Genomic DNA, 17,189 nt, shown 5'->3' on the forward strand with positions numbered 1-17,189 from the left:
TTCATCGGGACAAAACAAATATAATATATATATAAAGAAAAAACATACACTATATGAACAAATATGACCAACAGAATGTGGGTACCCTCCTATCTATTGAGTTTAGGTTTCAGTCACACTCATTGCTAACAGGTGTAAAAAAACAAGCACATAGGCAGCCATCTCCATAAAGAATTGATGTGATTTCTCTCCACCTATCAGATTTCTGATGCTCTTATTCGGAGGGTGCACCTGACTGAGGATCAGTGGGGGAAGGGAACCCTCACACCAAGAATGACTACAGATTTTGACTTGAACCTGGACAGCGCACCTCTGCTGCAGTCCATTCACCAGCTCGACTTTGTGCAGATGAAAGGTAAGTACATACAGGTTGCCGCCCCCCAGTATCCGCTCAATCCAAGGCGACAGAGCGCTGCCGACACGCAGGGTCCATGTATCAAAAGAAGAATGAACGAACAAACGTACTTTTGCTGTGAAGTGTAGGATGTGCTCAATTTTCCGTATATGTGTAGCTGAGATAAACTTTTCAGATTACTCCACAAACATTGCATAATATATGATCATACTGATGTCTTTGTACTTGCTTTGGGTGTACAGTCCTGGTTATTTTTGATGAATTAATACAAAGGAAGATCCTTGACGATAAGCTAGAATTGGTTGCCTGTGACCAGTAGGTAGGAATGAGCTGTCCCCGCATCGCTTGTAGTGACTGATCGTCTGGTGCCAGCCATGGATAAACCAGTTTGTTTTACAAATGTATTTGCACAATGGCGTCTTGGCAAGTATCCGCTTCGTTTCTCTGCCAATTCTGTCAACCAAATATTTTCTTTTCAGGGAGTTTTTTGCAAGCATTTTTTGCCATGTCATACACAGGTCAGCATAAGGCAGGTTTTCGTCCGTTTTGCTTTTTGTCAGATTGTCATACAGGATCAGGCATGTACAAACTGGGAAGCTACAGTGTATAGGCTGTAACGCCTGTTACCCCTAGTTATCCAAACGCAATATATTCTGTACGTATGAAGCATGCTTTTATCTACGCATAATAAAAGAGTTGCACAGAGTGCTTAAATGCGTGGGGGATCCCTGCACGTGGTGTACTCAGCTCCAACAGACCTCACTGCACATGTGTAAAGTCTTCCCATTTATTAAATGAGAGAACTTTCCTGCCACCGATTGGCAGCTTCAAGGAGCCAATCAGTGGCAAGAAATGGCAGATCATGGAAGAAGAAGACAGTCTTGCAGCATTTTTACTATGCGTTCTTCTATAGTCAGTGTCAGGGCCATTAGACTGTCCCTTTAACTATGTTTCTTCTAATGAATATTTGAAACATCTGTCACTTTAGTAGCTGATATTAGCCAGGCTCACACTAAATTTTGTGCAGTTCCCTGTTTAGTCCCAGCGCCCCCAATCCTACAGATGGAGGAGTGCTGCACCCAAAACAACAGCGCCACGCTGTCATGGAAGCAGCCACCCTTGTCCATGGTACAAGCTGAAGGATACATTCTGGAGCTGGACGATGGCAATGGCGGACAGTTCCGGGTAAGACCAATAATATCCATATAATTATTATTATGAAACTTACCGTGGCCGACCCAGGTTCAGCTACGTAGCTGACAATATATCACTACCCATTGTACAGCACTACGGAATTTGATGGAGCTATATAGAGCAATAAATTATAATAATATAATTTGATTGTGGCACCTTTTTTGATGGGCACCCGTTTGCCAGCCAGCTTCAAGCCAATTCCAGGTCTGACTGATTTGAACGTTCACTGCTTAAACAAGGCATGCATGCCCAGTGATAATTTTGCTCCGAATTTGTTTCTTCTGGACACAGAAACTTGGATAAAAAACATTAAGTATATTTAGTGCTTATTGTAATAAATCGGTCATAATGTTTTTTTGTGAAAAAAAAATCTACTGTTGTAATAAATTGGCCATAATCTACTTTTTTCATATGTTAACAGATTTACTTGCCGAAATACTCAATTGTGCTTCGGTGAATTTTGACCGTGACATTAACACGTAATTGTTGCTTGTATGTTTCGCTGCCGCAGGAGGTGTTTGTTGGGAAGGAAACCATGTGCACCGTGGACGGTCTACATTTTAATAGCACGTACAATGCTCGTGTCAAAGCTTTCAACAAAGCCGGGGTGAGCCAGTACAGCAAGACTCTGGTCCTTCAGACTTCTGAAGGTAGGGCAAATATTTTCTCTTGCTGTCCTGTCCAATATAAAGATTCGCATTTTCACAGTAACTGAGCAGGAAGCAAAGAAACCCCAACTTGTAAAATGAGTAAAATAAATCACGTATCTAAGTAAATAAAGTAGCCAGGGGCTGGGATGGCAGTGACCCCTGGGTTGTTCTTGTTTAAAGCCTTTGGCTGTCTGGCTGAGTGGTCCCATTCCTGCCGTTTCCCACACATTAAACACACACTATTGTGAATTAGAACGTCAATTCAGTAGAGAAGAACCTTTTATGTCCTGACAGGTAATACTGACCAATGCTATTGAGACCAGGGGGGGCAGAGGACTTTACAAACTACACCCCCTGTGAATAGACAATACCCATCTTTTGCCCCTGGCTGGATAAAAGAGTAATATTAAACTTGGGAAGGGTAGTTCTCAGCCAGCTGGGGTATATGACCTGTGACCATAGTTCTTTAGTAGCCATTCTTACCTAGACTGTGAATAAGAAATGGACCATAATCTAATACTCTGATTTCATTTAAAAATATTGTGTTAAATGAGAATATATACTCTGCCAGATAGACTGTGGGCTGATGACTCTGCCCGTGGATTTCCATACTGTGGTTGCAGGTCCTCCATAAATGTGTCTGTTGTGTTAGTATTTGTCCGCTCTATACCTGTTTGGCGTTTTTAGTCGTAAACTGATAGACTGAATATATGAGCCAGAAACTCCTCTATCGGGACAGTAGCCCTCTTACACGCTACATACCGGGCTCGGAAAAGGACAGTGTCCTCGTGATGAAAGTTCTATAAGTCTGCTGCCGCCTGTTTTATATTCATGCTGCTAGATTATTGCCAAAGGCGAGAATTCCGTTTGTAGAAAATATTTCTATTTTGCAACTTGTGATCGTTATAAGGAATCATTGATTTGCCATTTATTGTTTGCATCATTGTGAAGACTTAGGTGTGTTTCTCACCATGGTCCTACTTATCCGTGTAAATATTTGTTTAGAATTGTTTACTACCAGTGCTTATTCCCCCCATTTCATCTCTGGGAAGCATAAACAAGCAATGGACCAAATATTTCGAACAGTGGATACGTCTCCCAATGAATCGCATCTCCTTCTGCCCCTTGCCTGATGGGTTTAAAGTCTCCATTAGTGATATGTGGCAAAAGGGAACAATAATGGCGGTGCTGCAGTGCCATGATACCCTGGTTTTTCTCAGTCCCTGAGATTGAGGATCACCTCCCAAAAAGATGTATCTTTCCCAATCCTATAAAGCAGAGATGTGGAGTGTAATCAGAAGGAAAATAAGAAACAAATGCTGCCTCCATTTCTTTATGTCTTCTGTCAGGCATGTCTTTGCCGCTGATTGCGACTGACCCCTGTGCCATTAGCGGTACATATACTGCTGGGAATGGTATGTTACACGGAGGAGAATAGATTCTACCTCCTCCGCCTCAAGTGGTTTGATCCATTGCCACTTCCTGTCTGGAAAGTGAACAGGGAGTGCTTCCTGTGCCACATGTGTCTCTCTCACAGAGGGACTATAACCCTTTTTGTGTTCAGACGCAGCTCGTAGCGCTAGGCCAACACACTATGCATTAATGTGTTTGATACATTCTTGATACAGTTAGTATTGTCTGACTGGCGAGGGTGGTAACAGCAATGCTGACTTATTGGTACATAGACACACATATACATACAGATACATATATTTATACATGTATGAACGGATTGTATGTACCTCTGTAAAATCCACGCCAGCCTGTTGAATTGAAAGGGATAAAAACTATTCCCAAATGTGTTTTTTTTATTTAGTTTCTTAATTATTATATTTTATTTTTATTTTGGTCTGTATCTGTATCCATTGCTAGATTTGTTGCCATGATCAGTATGGTCTTTTCTTATTTAAGTTTAATACTATTTAGGATGGCACGTCTTTGTAAAGGATCTCAGCAGAGGATGAAACTGAAACTTGGTTCACAAGTAGATGCTGCCGCCTATTAACCTATCACAGTTACACGCAATCTTTAACCCTTTAGCATCAGTATACTTAACCTAACATGGGGTATACCCAGATCTTACCCTGTAGTAGCCAGTAACCTTACTACTGACCTCTCAAGTAATTTCACTTGAGATACTCTAACTATGTTGTATCGGGTATCAGCATCATACATAGACATCAGAAAAGAACGTAGTTTGCATATATATCTGAAGATACGCATTAAGACGACAGGGTCCAAACCCTGTCTGTGAGGGCCACACATACAACAGGCTTTCAGAATACCCGACTGAAGCACAGTGCTAGTTTTGTTGTGTTACTTGGAAAGTTTCCCCGAATAGTGTAGGATCTGCAGCACCTCCTAATTCATCTTCCTCTGAAATAACACCAGATTGTCTGCTTTCCCAGTTGTTGCTGAGCAGGGGTATACAATAAGCCAAGTCACCCCATGGGACTACTCAGGAACAATGTCAGAAGAGAGCTTTTTCTGTGTGATCCCGAAAATGGTTATACTGGAAGCTGGGGCTGGTTGAGGTCTCCTCTGTTCTGGTGTTTGTGTCCATCTCTGTTCATTTCATAACTGAATCTCAAATTAAAGTGAATCTATCATCTACATAACTGTATATTAATCAAAGCAGTATAAACACGTCTGTCTGTTATGTTAAAAGTGGTTCAGCAGTTAAGATGTAAAACATTTTCACTTTCGTGTCCTGTCTCCATGTTTAGTCCTTCTTGTATCACGTAAGATTTAGGAACTTGTACCTGGACTCCCACTTCTTGATGGACTGTTCATTGCATATATTATCAAATCTTCCTAACTTGTTTTAGAACTGGTGCAGGATTCGGAAGAGAGGAGCTCCTTCCAGAGAGGTGGGGGGTTGCTTAGCATGTGTCCCATAGATTCCACAAGAATGAGTTCCATAGCAGGTAGGTTGAAGTTTATAACTAAAAAACGCTGAACATTTTTAATGTGACTGAAAGCTGTATATGCTGTTGACTAATATAAAGGGTTACCTATGTGTCTGATTCACTTTAATGAGACAAGTGGCACTTAATTCCGTAGCAGACAGGGGAGGTAGATGGTTTTTACATCGCTCTCTGACAGTTTAGGAATTAAGTGTAACTATTCACTAACTCTAATCTTTGCTCACACTAGGTCCTTATGCTCGAATGTCAGCTACTCTTGCAGCTCGTCTGCAAGCCAGCTCCATACCCTCTCCACTTGAATTTCTCCAACACCCAGAACAGGAATCTTGTATTTCACCAGGTAACGGCCAATGAAAGCAGCTCATCTAAAAAGTTAAAGGAAATGCATTTAACACGATACATTTAATTTCTCCTATTCTTTTAATGAAAGTTTTGCTTCAGTGGAAAGTTTGATACTTTCAGGTCCCTCATCATGCATCTGGTGCATGTAAGGTGGGCTATGGAAGTATGCACCTGGCTTTGCCCTAGAGCAAAAATGATGTGCGCTTATCAGGGCAAGACTGGCATATCAGGACCAGACTGGATTTCCCAGTAGGCCGCCTAATGTGGGGCTGGTCTCGAGGCAATCCATCTAATCATATGTGTGCCGGTGGCAGGTGCATTGGCTGAATGGGCATAGAGATGAAGTTATTTAATCATGAAGATGGAGGGGAATGATTGTGGTGCAATATAGGGTGATAATGGTTGGGGATGGAAATAATGGTGGGGGAATATAATGATAAGGGGGGTATGAATATAATGGTTGGGGGATAATGATTGTGGTTGGGTATTGGAATAAATTAGGATGTTAGGGGTATGATGATGGTACAGGGCAAAAACCCATTAACACTTCACGCATACATGCATATACACACTCCTACAACATACACATACAATTACACACACATACATACACACTTATAGCCACTCTAACGCCATACACTTACATATACATACACACACCACTCTTACCATCAGACACTTATGTATACATACACACACAGCCCCTCCAACACTTACACATACATACACATAGCCACTCTAACACCATGCAATAAACATTCATGCATACACTCATGCATGCATACCCTAACACCATACACTTTAACGTATATGCACAGACAATCTAAAAGCATACACTTATATACACACAGCCACTCTCTCTCATAATCCATGCAGCTCACACACAGCTGCCTCTCCCTCAGCCTCCCTCTTACATTTTTATATTTAAACTTTTGTTATGAGAGGTACAAGTTTATTTGCAATGTTTATCACCTACTGTAAAAACAAATTCCCTTGTTTTAAATAACTTTCAAATATACTTTACAAGGCAGGGTTTGTTAATATTTTAAACAAGAAATATTGTGTCGAGAAGCCCGTAAGAGCAGTGTGTCCAAAAATGACACGGTATTCAATTATTTCCAGGGCTGCTTTTAATTCCAGTCCAGCCCTGGTGCATTACGTGTTTTAGTGGATGGTTTCAGTGCTCTTTCACTCAGTGCCTTTTCATTTGTTCTGGCTTCAGCGCCCTTTATCGTGCTAATCACTTCAGGGGAGCATTAAAACATTTTTATAGAACATTGAACAAGACCTTTGATTAAATCTCACTGCTCAATGGCATCGGCTCCTGAACGGTTCCACCATACATAGGGATGAAAGATTGTAATTTCAGCATAACTGGGCACCGCCTGATTTTGGCTTACTCTCTAACATCGGTTATATTATATCTGATTCCCTAGAGCAGAAAGCGTATCTGGGAATGTCTTTTTAACTGATTGCTATTCTCAGAGTGCTTGGCCCCTTCAGATGGGTGATTTAAAGGTCTGATAAATGAATCCGCACACAGCAAAGCAGCTGGGAAAAATGATCATTCAAACGCATGGACTGGGATCCAAGCTCAGCACATGAATTAAGAATTATCCTAGCTCCTCTTGACACCTTGTAATGTAAGACCAACAGCTTGACTCATTGGTTAAGTCTTTAGTTACTGCCAGATAAAGACAACAATGCATGGCATTTTCCAAAGCAGACCATTAGCGAACTGAAGTGCTCAACCTGAAGACATTTTAAGCGTATTGTATCCCACTTAGACATAACTAGTTATTATTACTATTAATTGTGCCGTAGCACATTAAACAAACAAACCAGGTTATTCATCCTTTTGTAGGATCAAATAAACACAACATAGACCCTTTTAAGGATGGGGTTCAGTTTCAACAGCAACAACCTGTCAGTGACTGTTTTTGTGTCACATGATAGTTAAGCATTCCCTGAAAAAAATGAATGAGGCAAAGGTTAATGAATGATTAGAACTATTATTTCTAGAAAGGATTCAGCAGCAGAACTAGGAATTATGCAGGTGTAGGTGTAATAACCACTGCTTAAGATAAGCGCCTGCGTTTTTCCAATAAAATAAGATTAATCAAAATACTGTATTTTGGGCTTTATACAATATATATATATATCTATAAATCTATATATATATATATATATAGATATATATATCTATATATATATATATATGGTCTCCGGAGAGTGGATTCATATCTGGGTGCATCTTCTAACAAAGGTCCATATACAAGAAAGTAAAAGAGCTCACCAAATATTTTGGTGAGGTTTTGGGGAGTTCTTTTTCTTTTTAGTGGGTATTGTAACAGAAGCTCGACGTTTCAGCCCTGTCTGGGGCTTTTATGAAGAGATGCGTATGTATAATTACAGAGAAGAGTAACGTTTGACCTTTTTGGCTAGTTGAGAAATGAACATGTTACTGTAGATAGGTCCGTCTTCAGCCGTTGTCTGATTGTGACGTGTCTCCCCGTGCTCAGTGAGGTAGGACACGGGTTTCAGGCTGTTCAGTGCCTCTAGTCGGTTCAAGGAAAATTTGCCACTTTTCAGGCTGTCCGCTTAATCTAAATTGAAAAATAAATTTAAGCACATTACTACGGAATTCTGTAAACATCATTTTCTTGCAATTTCAGATACTTTAATAGAATCTTATTCATATATCAGTAATCAGCAAGGGGGGATTCCTGTTCTGTTTTGACGACTGGGGGTCTGCTGGCCTGCTTCAAAGATAAAGGGCCACCAGAATAATTCAATATACTTACTACCGGATTTACCTATTGGTGCAAACTGAAGCAAGGGTGATCAGTCAGTGTCGGGGTGTCCAGAATGGGGGGGCAGACACCCTTTTTTGTTAATTTTTGGTCAGCAGTGGTTTGGTTTTTTTGTGCATGGTGTATTCAGCCATATTTTACAGAACCTCTCTTGTACACTGCTGGAATAATTTAGTGTCTTGGAGCTGTTTGACATGCTGTGCACATTAAGCGAGACCCATTGCTGTTTCCATGGTAGCCAAATCGAGAAAGATGTTGCCTGCAGATTTTCTTAGATGAAATTATAATTCTTGATCTATGCTCAGCTGTATTTTCCCATTTGTCGTGACATGAGAAATGGCTGCGAGAGCGTGTATGCGTGCAGCCAGTTTATATCATCCCGCCGTCTCCATGCAGATCGAGCGTTTGTAGTTACCCAAGACTTATCCTACAGCATAGAAAGCAACAAGTACTTTGTTTTTGGAATCGTGGGCCGAGGAAAATTGATTTTATTGACTTTTTTTTTATTATTATTCGTGGAAGGATAGAGTACATTTTATGGTAAATGTTGAAAAACGTTGGTTTCTTGGACACTGGAAGCATGTAAAATGTTCGCATTCGTTTTCTCAAGAGCCTGCTCTGTACATACAGTAGCAATTATCAATTCGGAAAACTTCTCGTGTGTTCGTGTGTTCGTGCTTGCCAATTATACATTTAAGAAAAGTGCATTTTATTAAAAGGTGGTAACTTCAAAGAAATGATAATCGTGTTTTACCTTTACAAATGAATGATTTTTGGCAAAGTAATTTTTGTAAGGTTTTGTGATATATATTTGTGTGTGTGTATGTATATATATATATATATATATATATATATATATATATATAAAGATTCCTATCTTTATGCTCTTCTTTATGCTTTCCTGGCCTATATCTCCCCATCTTTTTTCTTTCTGTGTGTCTTTCCCCATCTTTGCTTCGTTCTCCTCCCCATCTGTTAATCTGCTGTATATTGCACTATCCTTGTATCTTTCTTTTCATATATTTTATGGTATATGGCATTTAAACTGTTGGTGCTCCCTATGTTACTGTGACTATATCCTGAAATTGTAAATGTTTTGCTGTTTCAAATCGTAATGCTCCCACTTGCTGTTTTTAAGATGCTCATTGATATATATGAGCCATCCCCACCAGCAGCCTGTTGTATTGAATAAGTCTAATGACATTGATGTCTGGCACCCAGGCCCATAGTACACCGCCATTCATCTTGTTCCAGCAAATACTGCCCAGACAATCCCAGCAGTTACTAAGAGACATGGGGAGGACACCTTCGTGGCCGCTGAATAATGCATTTTTGTGTGGTTGGCTCTACTATATATATATATATATATATATATATATATATATATATTAAGATCTATAACTTAATGGAACTTCAGTACAAAGAGAATGAATCCGTTTTATCCATTCTGACCAAGCCATCAGTGCCTTAACTGATATATATATGTATATATCAAGAAATTCCTTTGAGGTCTTTCTATTTCATCACCCCTGATTTACATTAATTGCACTTGATTTCATGTTGTAAACTATTGATTTTTGTGCTGCAACAAATTAGCTTTTTCAGCTTTGACATATTCCCCATTATTATTTGTCACAACATCGAGCCTTTCCTCTAAGCAAAATTCCATGTAACAAACAGTGCTAACCATGGGAGGTTGATACATCCTGCTTCACATGTCTTGCACATAGGACTTTATCATATGTAATGTAGAGCTCTGGGGCTCATGCTTCAGTTAATATCCATAATATTTTAACTATGGTCACACGGAGCTCCATTTTTTAAATCAAATACAAATCTTCCTCAAAGACTGCCCTTTCAGTTTACTTTAAACCGGTTGAATCAGCTGTAAGAGATCAGCGCACTACACTAAGGCACTGCTGAGGGGTCACATAGAGCCCCCTACCCCCTCACTTCACACACCAGGAGGCAGCCAAAGAAAACAAGGTCTGTACCCTAAACAAGCCTATGCCATATTATTATTAAATAGCAGGCTATATATATATATATATATATATATATGTGTGTGTAATGTGGCCATTATTACAGCACAGCAACTTCCACTGATCTATACCACTACGGGTGATTTACCTCCATACACACACAAATGATTCCTCTTACTCTCCTCCTCAAACTGACCAATACTTTCACTAGACACGCTTCGTAATTACACTTTCCCATGAGTTATAACTGTCTTCCAACTTTTCTGCTCAAAATTGCTAAGATTTTACTGTTGGTCAACAGATATTTGAGATGTAGCTCTTTACCACCATTTAATGGGTCCATCCAGTGACAATGTGAATATATGTAAAATAGCCTGTCTCAGCAGTAACATTTTTATTTGGTTGGTAAAGGGACTCTGTCACTGAATTCTATTGTATTTTTCCCCTCTGTCCTCAGTTGCGTGGTTTGCCTTTGACCCTGGTTCTGCTCACTCAGACATCATCTTCTCCAATGACAACATGACTGTCACTTGCAACAGCTACGATGACAGGGTAGTTCTTGGAAAGACGGGGTTTTCCAAAGGAATCCACTACTGGGAATTGACTATCGACCGATACGATAATCACCCAGATCCAGCCTTTGGCGTGGCTCGTATTGAGGTGATGAAAGATGTTATGTTGGGAAAAGACGACAAAGCTTGGGCTATGTATGTGGACAATAACCGCAGCTGGTTCATGCACAACAACTCACATACTAACAGGTACTGCTGTTATGTTCTGGGATCACTACAATGTGTACACATCAAAAGCACAAAGACGCCTAAAGGGACACTATCATGAATATATTTTATAGCTATCTTATCTCTTGAAGCCTCCTCTTAAATGTTATCACTTCAGGTCATTGCATTAGTCGGTTGCCAATGAAACCTTGTGTTTGAGACTATAGTATTCTATGAAAATTGCATGCATTTAGAACTCACCTCAACTGCATGTTTAAGAATATCAAATCTAAATGCATCTTATGTCTGTTCTGTAAACTATAAAACACACGGGTCTCACCAGAATCATCGTATTAATACATAGTCTCTACCAGACCCTTAACTTTTATGAAGATCTTCTGGCACATACGGACGTGTCACTTTACCAAAGAGACGTCAACTTAGAAGAGTGTAATACAACTACTACAGTGCACTACTAAGCGTAATGTGTTACTTCACATTTAAAATCACAAACAGCGTATGTTTTTTTTCATGATAGTGTCCCTTTAATGATCGGTGACAGCAGTTCTGGCAGCTGCCAACCAGGAAACCATCTATCTAGGAAGAAACCAAGGCCTCTTTCAGTAGGATGCCCAGGCCTGAGACATTCTGCATCATTCAAATCAGCTCTTTCTAAGCCCATCTCTACACGATTCCCATCACTGGATTTCATACCATATAGAGGGTGGGTTGGAAGGATGTGCATGATGAAGGTCTTTGTGTGTACTCAACCATTGACCACGTCACACTTGTTTTCTGTTTTAAAAAACTTGTGAGCAGTGACCCCTTTTCCATCTGTTTTGTTTAATACGGAATATGTCAGTGGTGCTCCTTTGGCAATATTCATACATTTTTAAACAAGCATGCAACAGCATGGAATCAGGTCATTGGATCATTTTCTTAATTCGGAATTAGAATTTGAATTTTTATGTAAACAATATTTAAGTTTCAGCAGGCAAATAAAACTTCTAATTAGCAAATGAACGACGCTAAACTCACCTTTTAATAAGTCAAGCCATATGACTTTACATTTATTTACAATATTTAGCTTTATATTTAAAATATAATATTGCGATTAAATGGGTTTAATTAAAGAACTGATTGACATTTTTCATTTTTTTGCCATCCTTGTTTCATGGTTTTATTTTTCCCTCTCACTGCCATCTGGTTCCGTGCTTCTGCCAGTTTACCATCAATTGCTGAATGTCAATGCTTCTCAAATACTTTTTTAGACCAAAAAAAACTTTAACCAGTATAGAATACACGTGTGGTTAGAGAATTAATTCTTACGTTTCTGTCTGACAATGGAAAGGTGTTTTGTTTTCCACAGAACCGAAGGTGGAATCACAAAAGGTGCGACTGTAGGGGTCGTTCTGGACTTTACCAGAAGAACGTTGACATTTTGTATTAATGAGGAGCAGCAGGGACCGGTTGCGTTTGAAAACATGGAAGGCTTATTTTTTCCTGCCGTGAGCTTGAATAGAAATGTTCAGGTAAAAACCCATCATGTCTCATGTTAGCTTAATTGATGCATTAGATGTGTTGGATCAAGAGAAGAGAATCGTTCATGTAGGATTTGAAATTACTTACTCTTGCTTTATGTTAGAGGCTATTGTGTCTACATTCCATGTACAAACTACCTATCTGATCACATACATTACAAAAAAGAGGATTTTTACCAGTAGTCAGTAATGTTTCTTTTTTTTTGTTATGAAATAGCCCTCAGATCAGTTCATTAACCTGTAAATGTAGCTTTGACTGTGCTAAATTAAAACATTCCGAATGAAAATATATAAGTTTTATTTTAAGAAAATGGGTAGTTTCCAAGAAAATGAATGCAAATCTAAAGTTAGAGTAAGATCACTCGTAGAAATTCATTTGAAAACGTCATATTATACAAGTGGCCTTAGCAACTATGTAATGCAGTGAAGCAATATTATAGACGGACATGTTTTTCTCATCTAATAATTAAATAATAATAATTTTGTTTCTTAACTAATATTAATTTAAAGCCATTTAACATTGCTAAAAAATACCAGTAATTAGAGAGCATGCAACCCAACATTCTAAAAAAGAATGTGGTGGTTCGCTAATGGGAGGCAAGCATATCCCTACCACCCACTGTATTATCTTTTTTTCTATTCTAGGTAACACTTCACACAGGTTTGCCGATTCCTGAATTCTACACGTCCAGAGGAGCTTTACAGCCTTAAAAGTGTCTGGGGAGAGGAAGGAAAAAATGTTCTGTTCGCCTGCCACCATCCGCATTGGACCTCATAAAAAGAGAGCAAATTTACCCATTTGAGAGCCGGAGAAAAGAAAATTCCAAAAAAAGACACCAGAGCTCAATAACGAATCAGTGGTTTCATTGCATTAGAATAAGATCTCTGTTTTGAGCGTGTAGTCCTTCAATGTGCATACTTGCTTTGATGCTTTTGCCCTTTAAATTAACAGATTACTCGAGTAGCCAGAATCGTTAATGTCAGGTTCATTTTTTTGTATCGTGAACTATTATTTTTTCTGTGTGTACATATTTCTGCTGTTGCTCTTGACCGATCTGTTGCTGCTACATACAAGAGAGTCCTCTAAATGTTCATTCAAAGCAAGCTCCTAGAAACAGTTTGGATTACCAGCAAGTAATATATAAAGACATATTACATGCCTTTAACATGTAAAAATCACATGAATAATGTTCAACGTGAGCCATACAGATGGGAAACAATGTTACATATAAACAATGCTTTCCTGGTATTTTGTTCTGAGAATGTATTTTATACCTGGTCATAGTAACATGGTAACAACATAGTAACGGAATTGTTTTGCCCATTGGTCATTATTATGATATGAAGATAAGTCGAAATATACAACAAACCCCCTGGCAGTGATCTTCAGTGTAGATAGTACTGGGCGTATTTTCCCAGGGGCATCTAGGCATAACTACCACAGACAACCTCTGCCCACCTCAAGATACAACTCATAATAAGGTAGGGCTAAGTAGACAAGGCGTGGACTGAGTGGGTCTGCATTTTAGCCACGTCCACTCGTCTTCTATGATTAATGGAGAAAATGCCCATATGCCGTTTGTTATAATATCAGTTGCCCTTAACCCTTTGAGAGTCAGAGGGATGGGAGATGCATTGTATTGCAATATGATGTATGACACCAAGGCATTGCTTTATCATTTAAAAATACATTTGGGAAACCAATCATGGAATATATACATCTTGATAATTAAGGCAATGTGATTAAAGCACAAATCACTGGCCTAGAATTCTATACACCCTATATATATTTTTTTACAATAAGACTTGTTTTTTTTTTAGCTTAGACAGCATTTTTAAGCACAACCATGAATCGGTGGACTATTTAAACCAGTTTCAGTTACAAAAGTCTTTTGTTGAGGGAAAAACACAAGCAAATCATTGCTGAGTTAACACATTGGAAACAAAGATGATCAAATTAATGAAAATAACGCAAAAGGAAGGTCTCGTAGTTGTGCCATCAAAGGAGTTTATAATTATATCCACATTGCTTTGTTACGTAGCCCAGTTGTCTGCTTTATTCTTAAAATGGCATGTTGACGCTCTACTGGGTCCACCATTTCCACTAAACGTTTACACCTAGAATTATCTTTGTCTCCAGGGTGATAGAATACTTACTTATATAGCATTTTGTGTATGCCAATGGGCACACAACCCACTCATCACCCACACCAGCAAAGTTCAGGTAACTATAACATTTTGTATATAGATTTGCCAGAGATACTCATAGCACAGTATATACATAACAGGTCAGACTTGGCCCTAGTTGACCGTGTGACATGTCCACTCGAAGGCACTTATGTACATACTGCAAATTATCTGATCCTGGGATTGTTGACAGCTCTCCAGCCGTTGCAGCACTGGATATCCCATGATGCTTAGCCATAGGCCCCAGCTTACGTTCTGTTAGTACCTATATAACAGCAGCTGAAAAGACAAAAGCAATCTTCAGTAGGAAGCTTACTCATCTAATGAAACGTCTTTAATAATATATTTTAGTTGAACTCAGCAGCTTCTGTATGTGCAGGGTCCTCTCTGATGTAATAAAAAAAAATTGGGGCTCCAATACTTTTTTTCTTAACCGCATTTCTGTGATTATGGACGATCAATTTATCGCCATGTGCCTCTCCGTGAGCCTGCAGCCATAGGGTGCTCTTGTGAACCTGCAGGGATATGTTCCAGACACATTCAGCTAATAGTTCATTTCAGAGCTGATTGCATGAATGGTTCTATGGGATAATTCAAAAAGCAATCGCGTTCACTTTTTCCCAGTATAACCAGCAATACACTACAATCTGTAACAAAGCAGCAAACGTTTATCGGAAGGAAGAGACGTCACATTAACATTCCCAAGATGAATGTAAATAGGTATACAGGTGATTCTGAAGCGTGTGTTAAATATATTTAGAAAGATTACCTTTGCTAATTTATTTTAATGGGTGCTATTTAGTCCATTGGCTAATCTTAGCTGCAGAAGTACTCTGTTGCAGGACAACGCTGATGTTACCCGTTTATTTTTTGATGACACCCGATGGCTGTGCCAGTGTGGGCGCATTCTCCACCTCTTGGGAATTCCTTTACAAGGCTTTACAGATTCCTAGTGACTTGTATCATGTATCCTCAATTGTACGTGTAGCTATTGCTCTCTGCGGCCTCTGTATTAAAGAAAATATTATGTTTGCTGTCCCCAATAAATTAATTTTATGAGGCAAATACATCCATTTGTTGATAGTCTTATTTTGCTCGTTTAGATTGTTTTGGGGTGCATTAACACTCAATACATCTAAAATCCTGTCCAAGGCATTCCATTTAGAAAAGCATACATCTATAAAGACTGGAAGAAGTAGTTTTTATAGGTATAGATAGATATATTCAAAATATCCAAAGTCTAGGATATACCGGTACTAAATTATAGTTTACAAAACTCATGAAAAGTGCAGCGGTACATGTGCATTTTTCATAAAAGACCTCACAAAAAATATGTTCCAACAGTAACGTTTTCTGATCAACGGCCACCTGGCTCCTTAGATTTCTCCATTTGTGGTCAATCCACAATACGTAAATTACGTGCTATCCCATCACGACTGATCAGACCTTAGAAACCATTACACAGCATGGCTGCTTTTAAATGGATGCATTTATTAGGGTTAAAAGGTATTTTTGGAACATTCAGCAATTTAGACGCTTTTAACAAAACCAAACAAGCTTCACTCCGTCCTGGGAATAGAAAGCATTAATAAATCCTTACTGACCATCATTGGAGGACCGTAGAGGAGATTTAATGCCCAACCAGCAAGGATAAGAAGATCCAGATGTAAATAACAGAGTGCATTGCAAGGTTGTTTTTACCAATATAATACACATTATAAAATCTTCATGCTATAGAAAATATTTGGTCTCTAATCCATGCGAACAGAAAAGGTCCATTGTTCCCAAAAAGAATAGTTTGGAAGCGTTGACACCACACAAAGTGAAGGTGGGAACAACATCAAGAAAACATAAGAGTTCAACTATTAAGTCCCTCGCACATTTCAACCATTACTGGACACCTAAAACATTAAATCATCGTGGAATATCTCTTGGGTCTCTAGGTGCATCGCTAGTACGCCTCATGGATAATCTAGCAGTGGAGACAGTACTCGATTCTGTGGTTTGCTGGTTCTTTTTCTTCCTCATAATAATAATTGAAAGATGCTGTGCTCCACTGATGCCTTTTTGTTGGTAATCACTAGACTTGTGCATTCGGATTCGTATGAATTACAAATTTACTGATTCATACAAAGCCACAAAAACAAGGCCAGACCCCCACAAAGTGGACAAACCAAAAGCAAAAAGCTTTGATGAAATTGAAGGCCCTTTCACTCGAACTCACTCTCTCACACTCCTATTCTTGTTTACTACCTTCTCTGATGACCACTTTCGCATCTTCTTGTTCTTCATCTTCTATCTTCTCTCTTTCATCTTCTCTCTTCATCCACGGCTTTGGGGACATAACCTGAAAATTTGGAGTAGATGAAAAAAAAAAAAGAAAAAAGATACAATTAGAAATCTTTCTGTTCAGATACAAGCAGATTTGTATAATTCGGAGGATTTCTTGCAGTTCATTGCCTCGTACAGATCCTCTTGT

The 17,189-nt window shown here is 39.0% G+C and overlaps 1 protein-coding gene and 1 long non-coding RNA gene across 8 annotated transcripts in view; both read left to right on the top strand.

Moving 5' to 3' along the window:
- Positions 1-13,881, top strand: part of TRIM9 (tripartite motif containing 9) — a 32,403-nt gene extending 18,522 nt beyond the window's left edge. Inside the window, exons 5-13 of one of the 7 annotated variants that reach the window (XM_053475164.1) lie at positions 202-355; positions 1,383-1,540; positions 2,061-2,199; positions 5,028-5,126; positions 5,356-5,466; positions 10,721-11,024; positions 11,521-11,706; positions 12,352-12,514; positions 13,169-13,881. In XM_053475164.1, coding sequence (XP_053331139.1) covers positions 202-355; positions 1,383-1,540; positions 2,061-2,199; positions 5,028-5,126; positions 5,356-5,466; positions 10,721-11,024; positions 11,521-11,706; positions 12,352-12,514; positions 13,169-13,234 — 1,380 coding nt within the window. In that variant the 3' untranslated portion in view covers positions 13,235-13,881. The remainder of the gene's footprint in view (positions 1-201; positions 356-1,382; positions 1,541-2,060; positions 2,200-5,027; positions 5,127-5,355; positions 5,467-10,720; positions 11,025-11,520; positions 11,707-12,351; positions 12,515-13,168) is intronic. The other 6 variants (XM_053475165.1, XM_053475166.1, XM_053475167.1 and 3 more) reach the window with 6 other exon arrangements.
- On the top strand, positions 2,774-3,493 carry LOC128504905 (uncharacterized). The gene is made up of 2 exons (XR_008355502.1): positions 2,774-2,846; positions 3,157-3,493. It is a non-coding gene; the product is annotated as an uncharacterized LOC128504905 (long non-coding RNA).
- Positions 13,882-17,189: the final 3,308 nt, after the last annotated feature.

The sequence above is a fragment of the Spea bombifrons genome, chromosome 9, assembly GCF_027358695.1.
Source record: "Spea bombifrons isolate aSpeBom1 chromosome 9, aSpeBom1.2.pri, whole genome shotgun sequence".
Classification (NCBI taxonomy): domain Eukaryota; kingdom Metazoa; phylum Chordata; class Amphibia; order Anura; family Pelobatidae; genus Spea; species Spea bombifrons.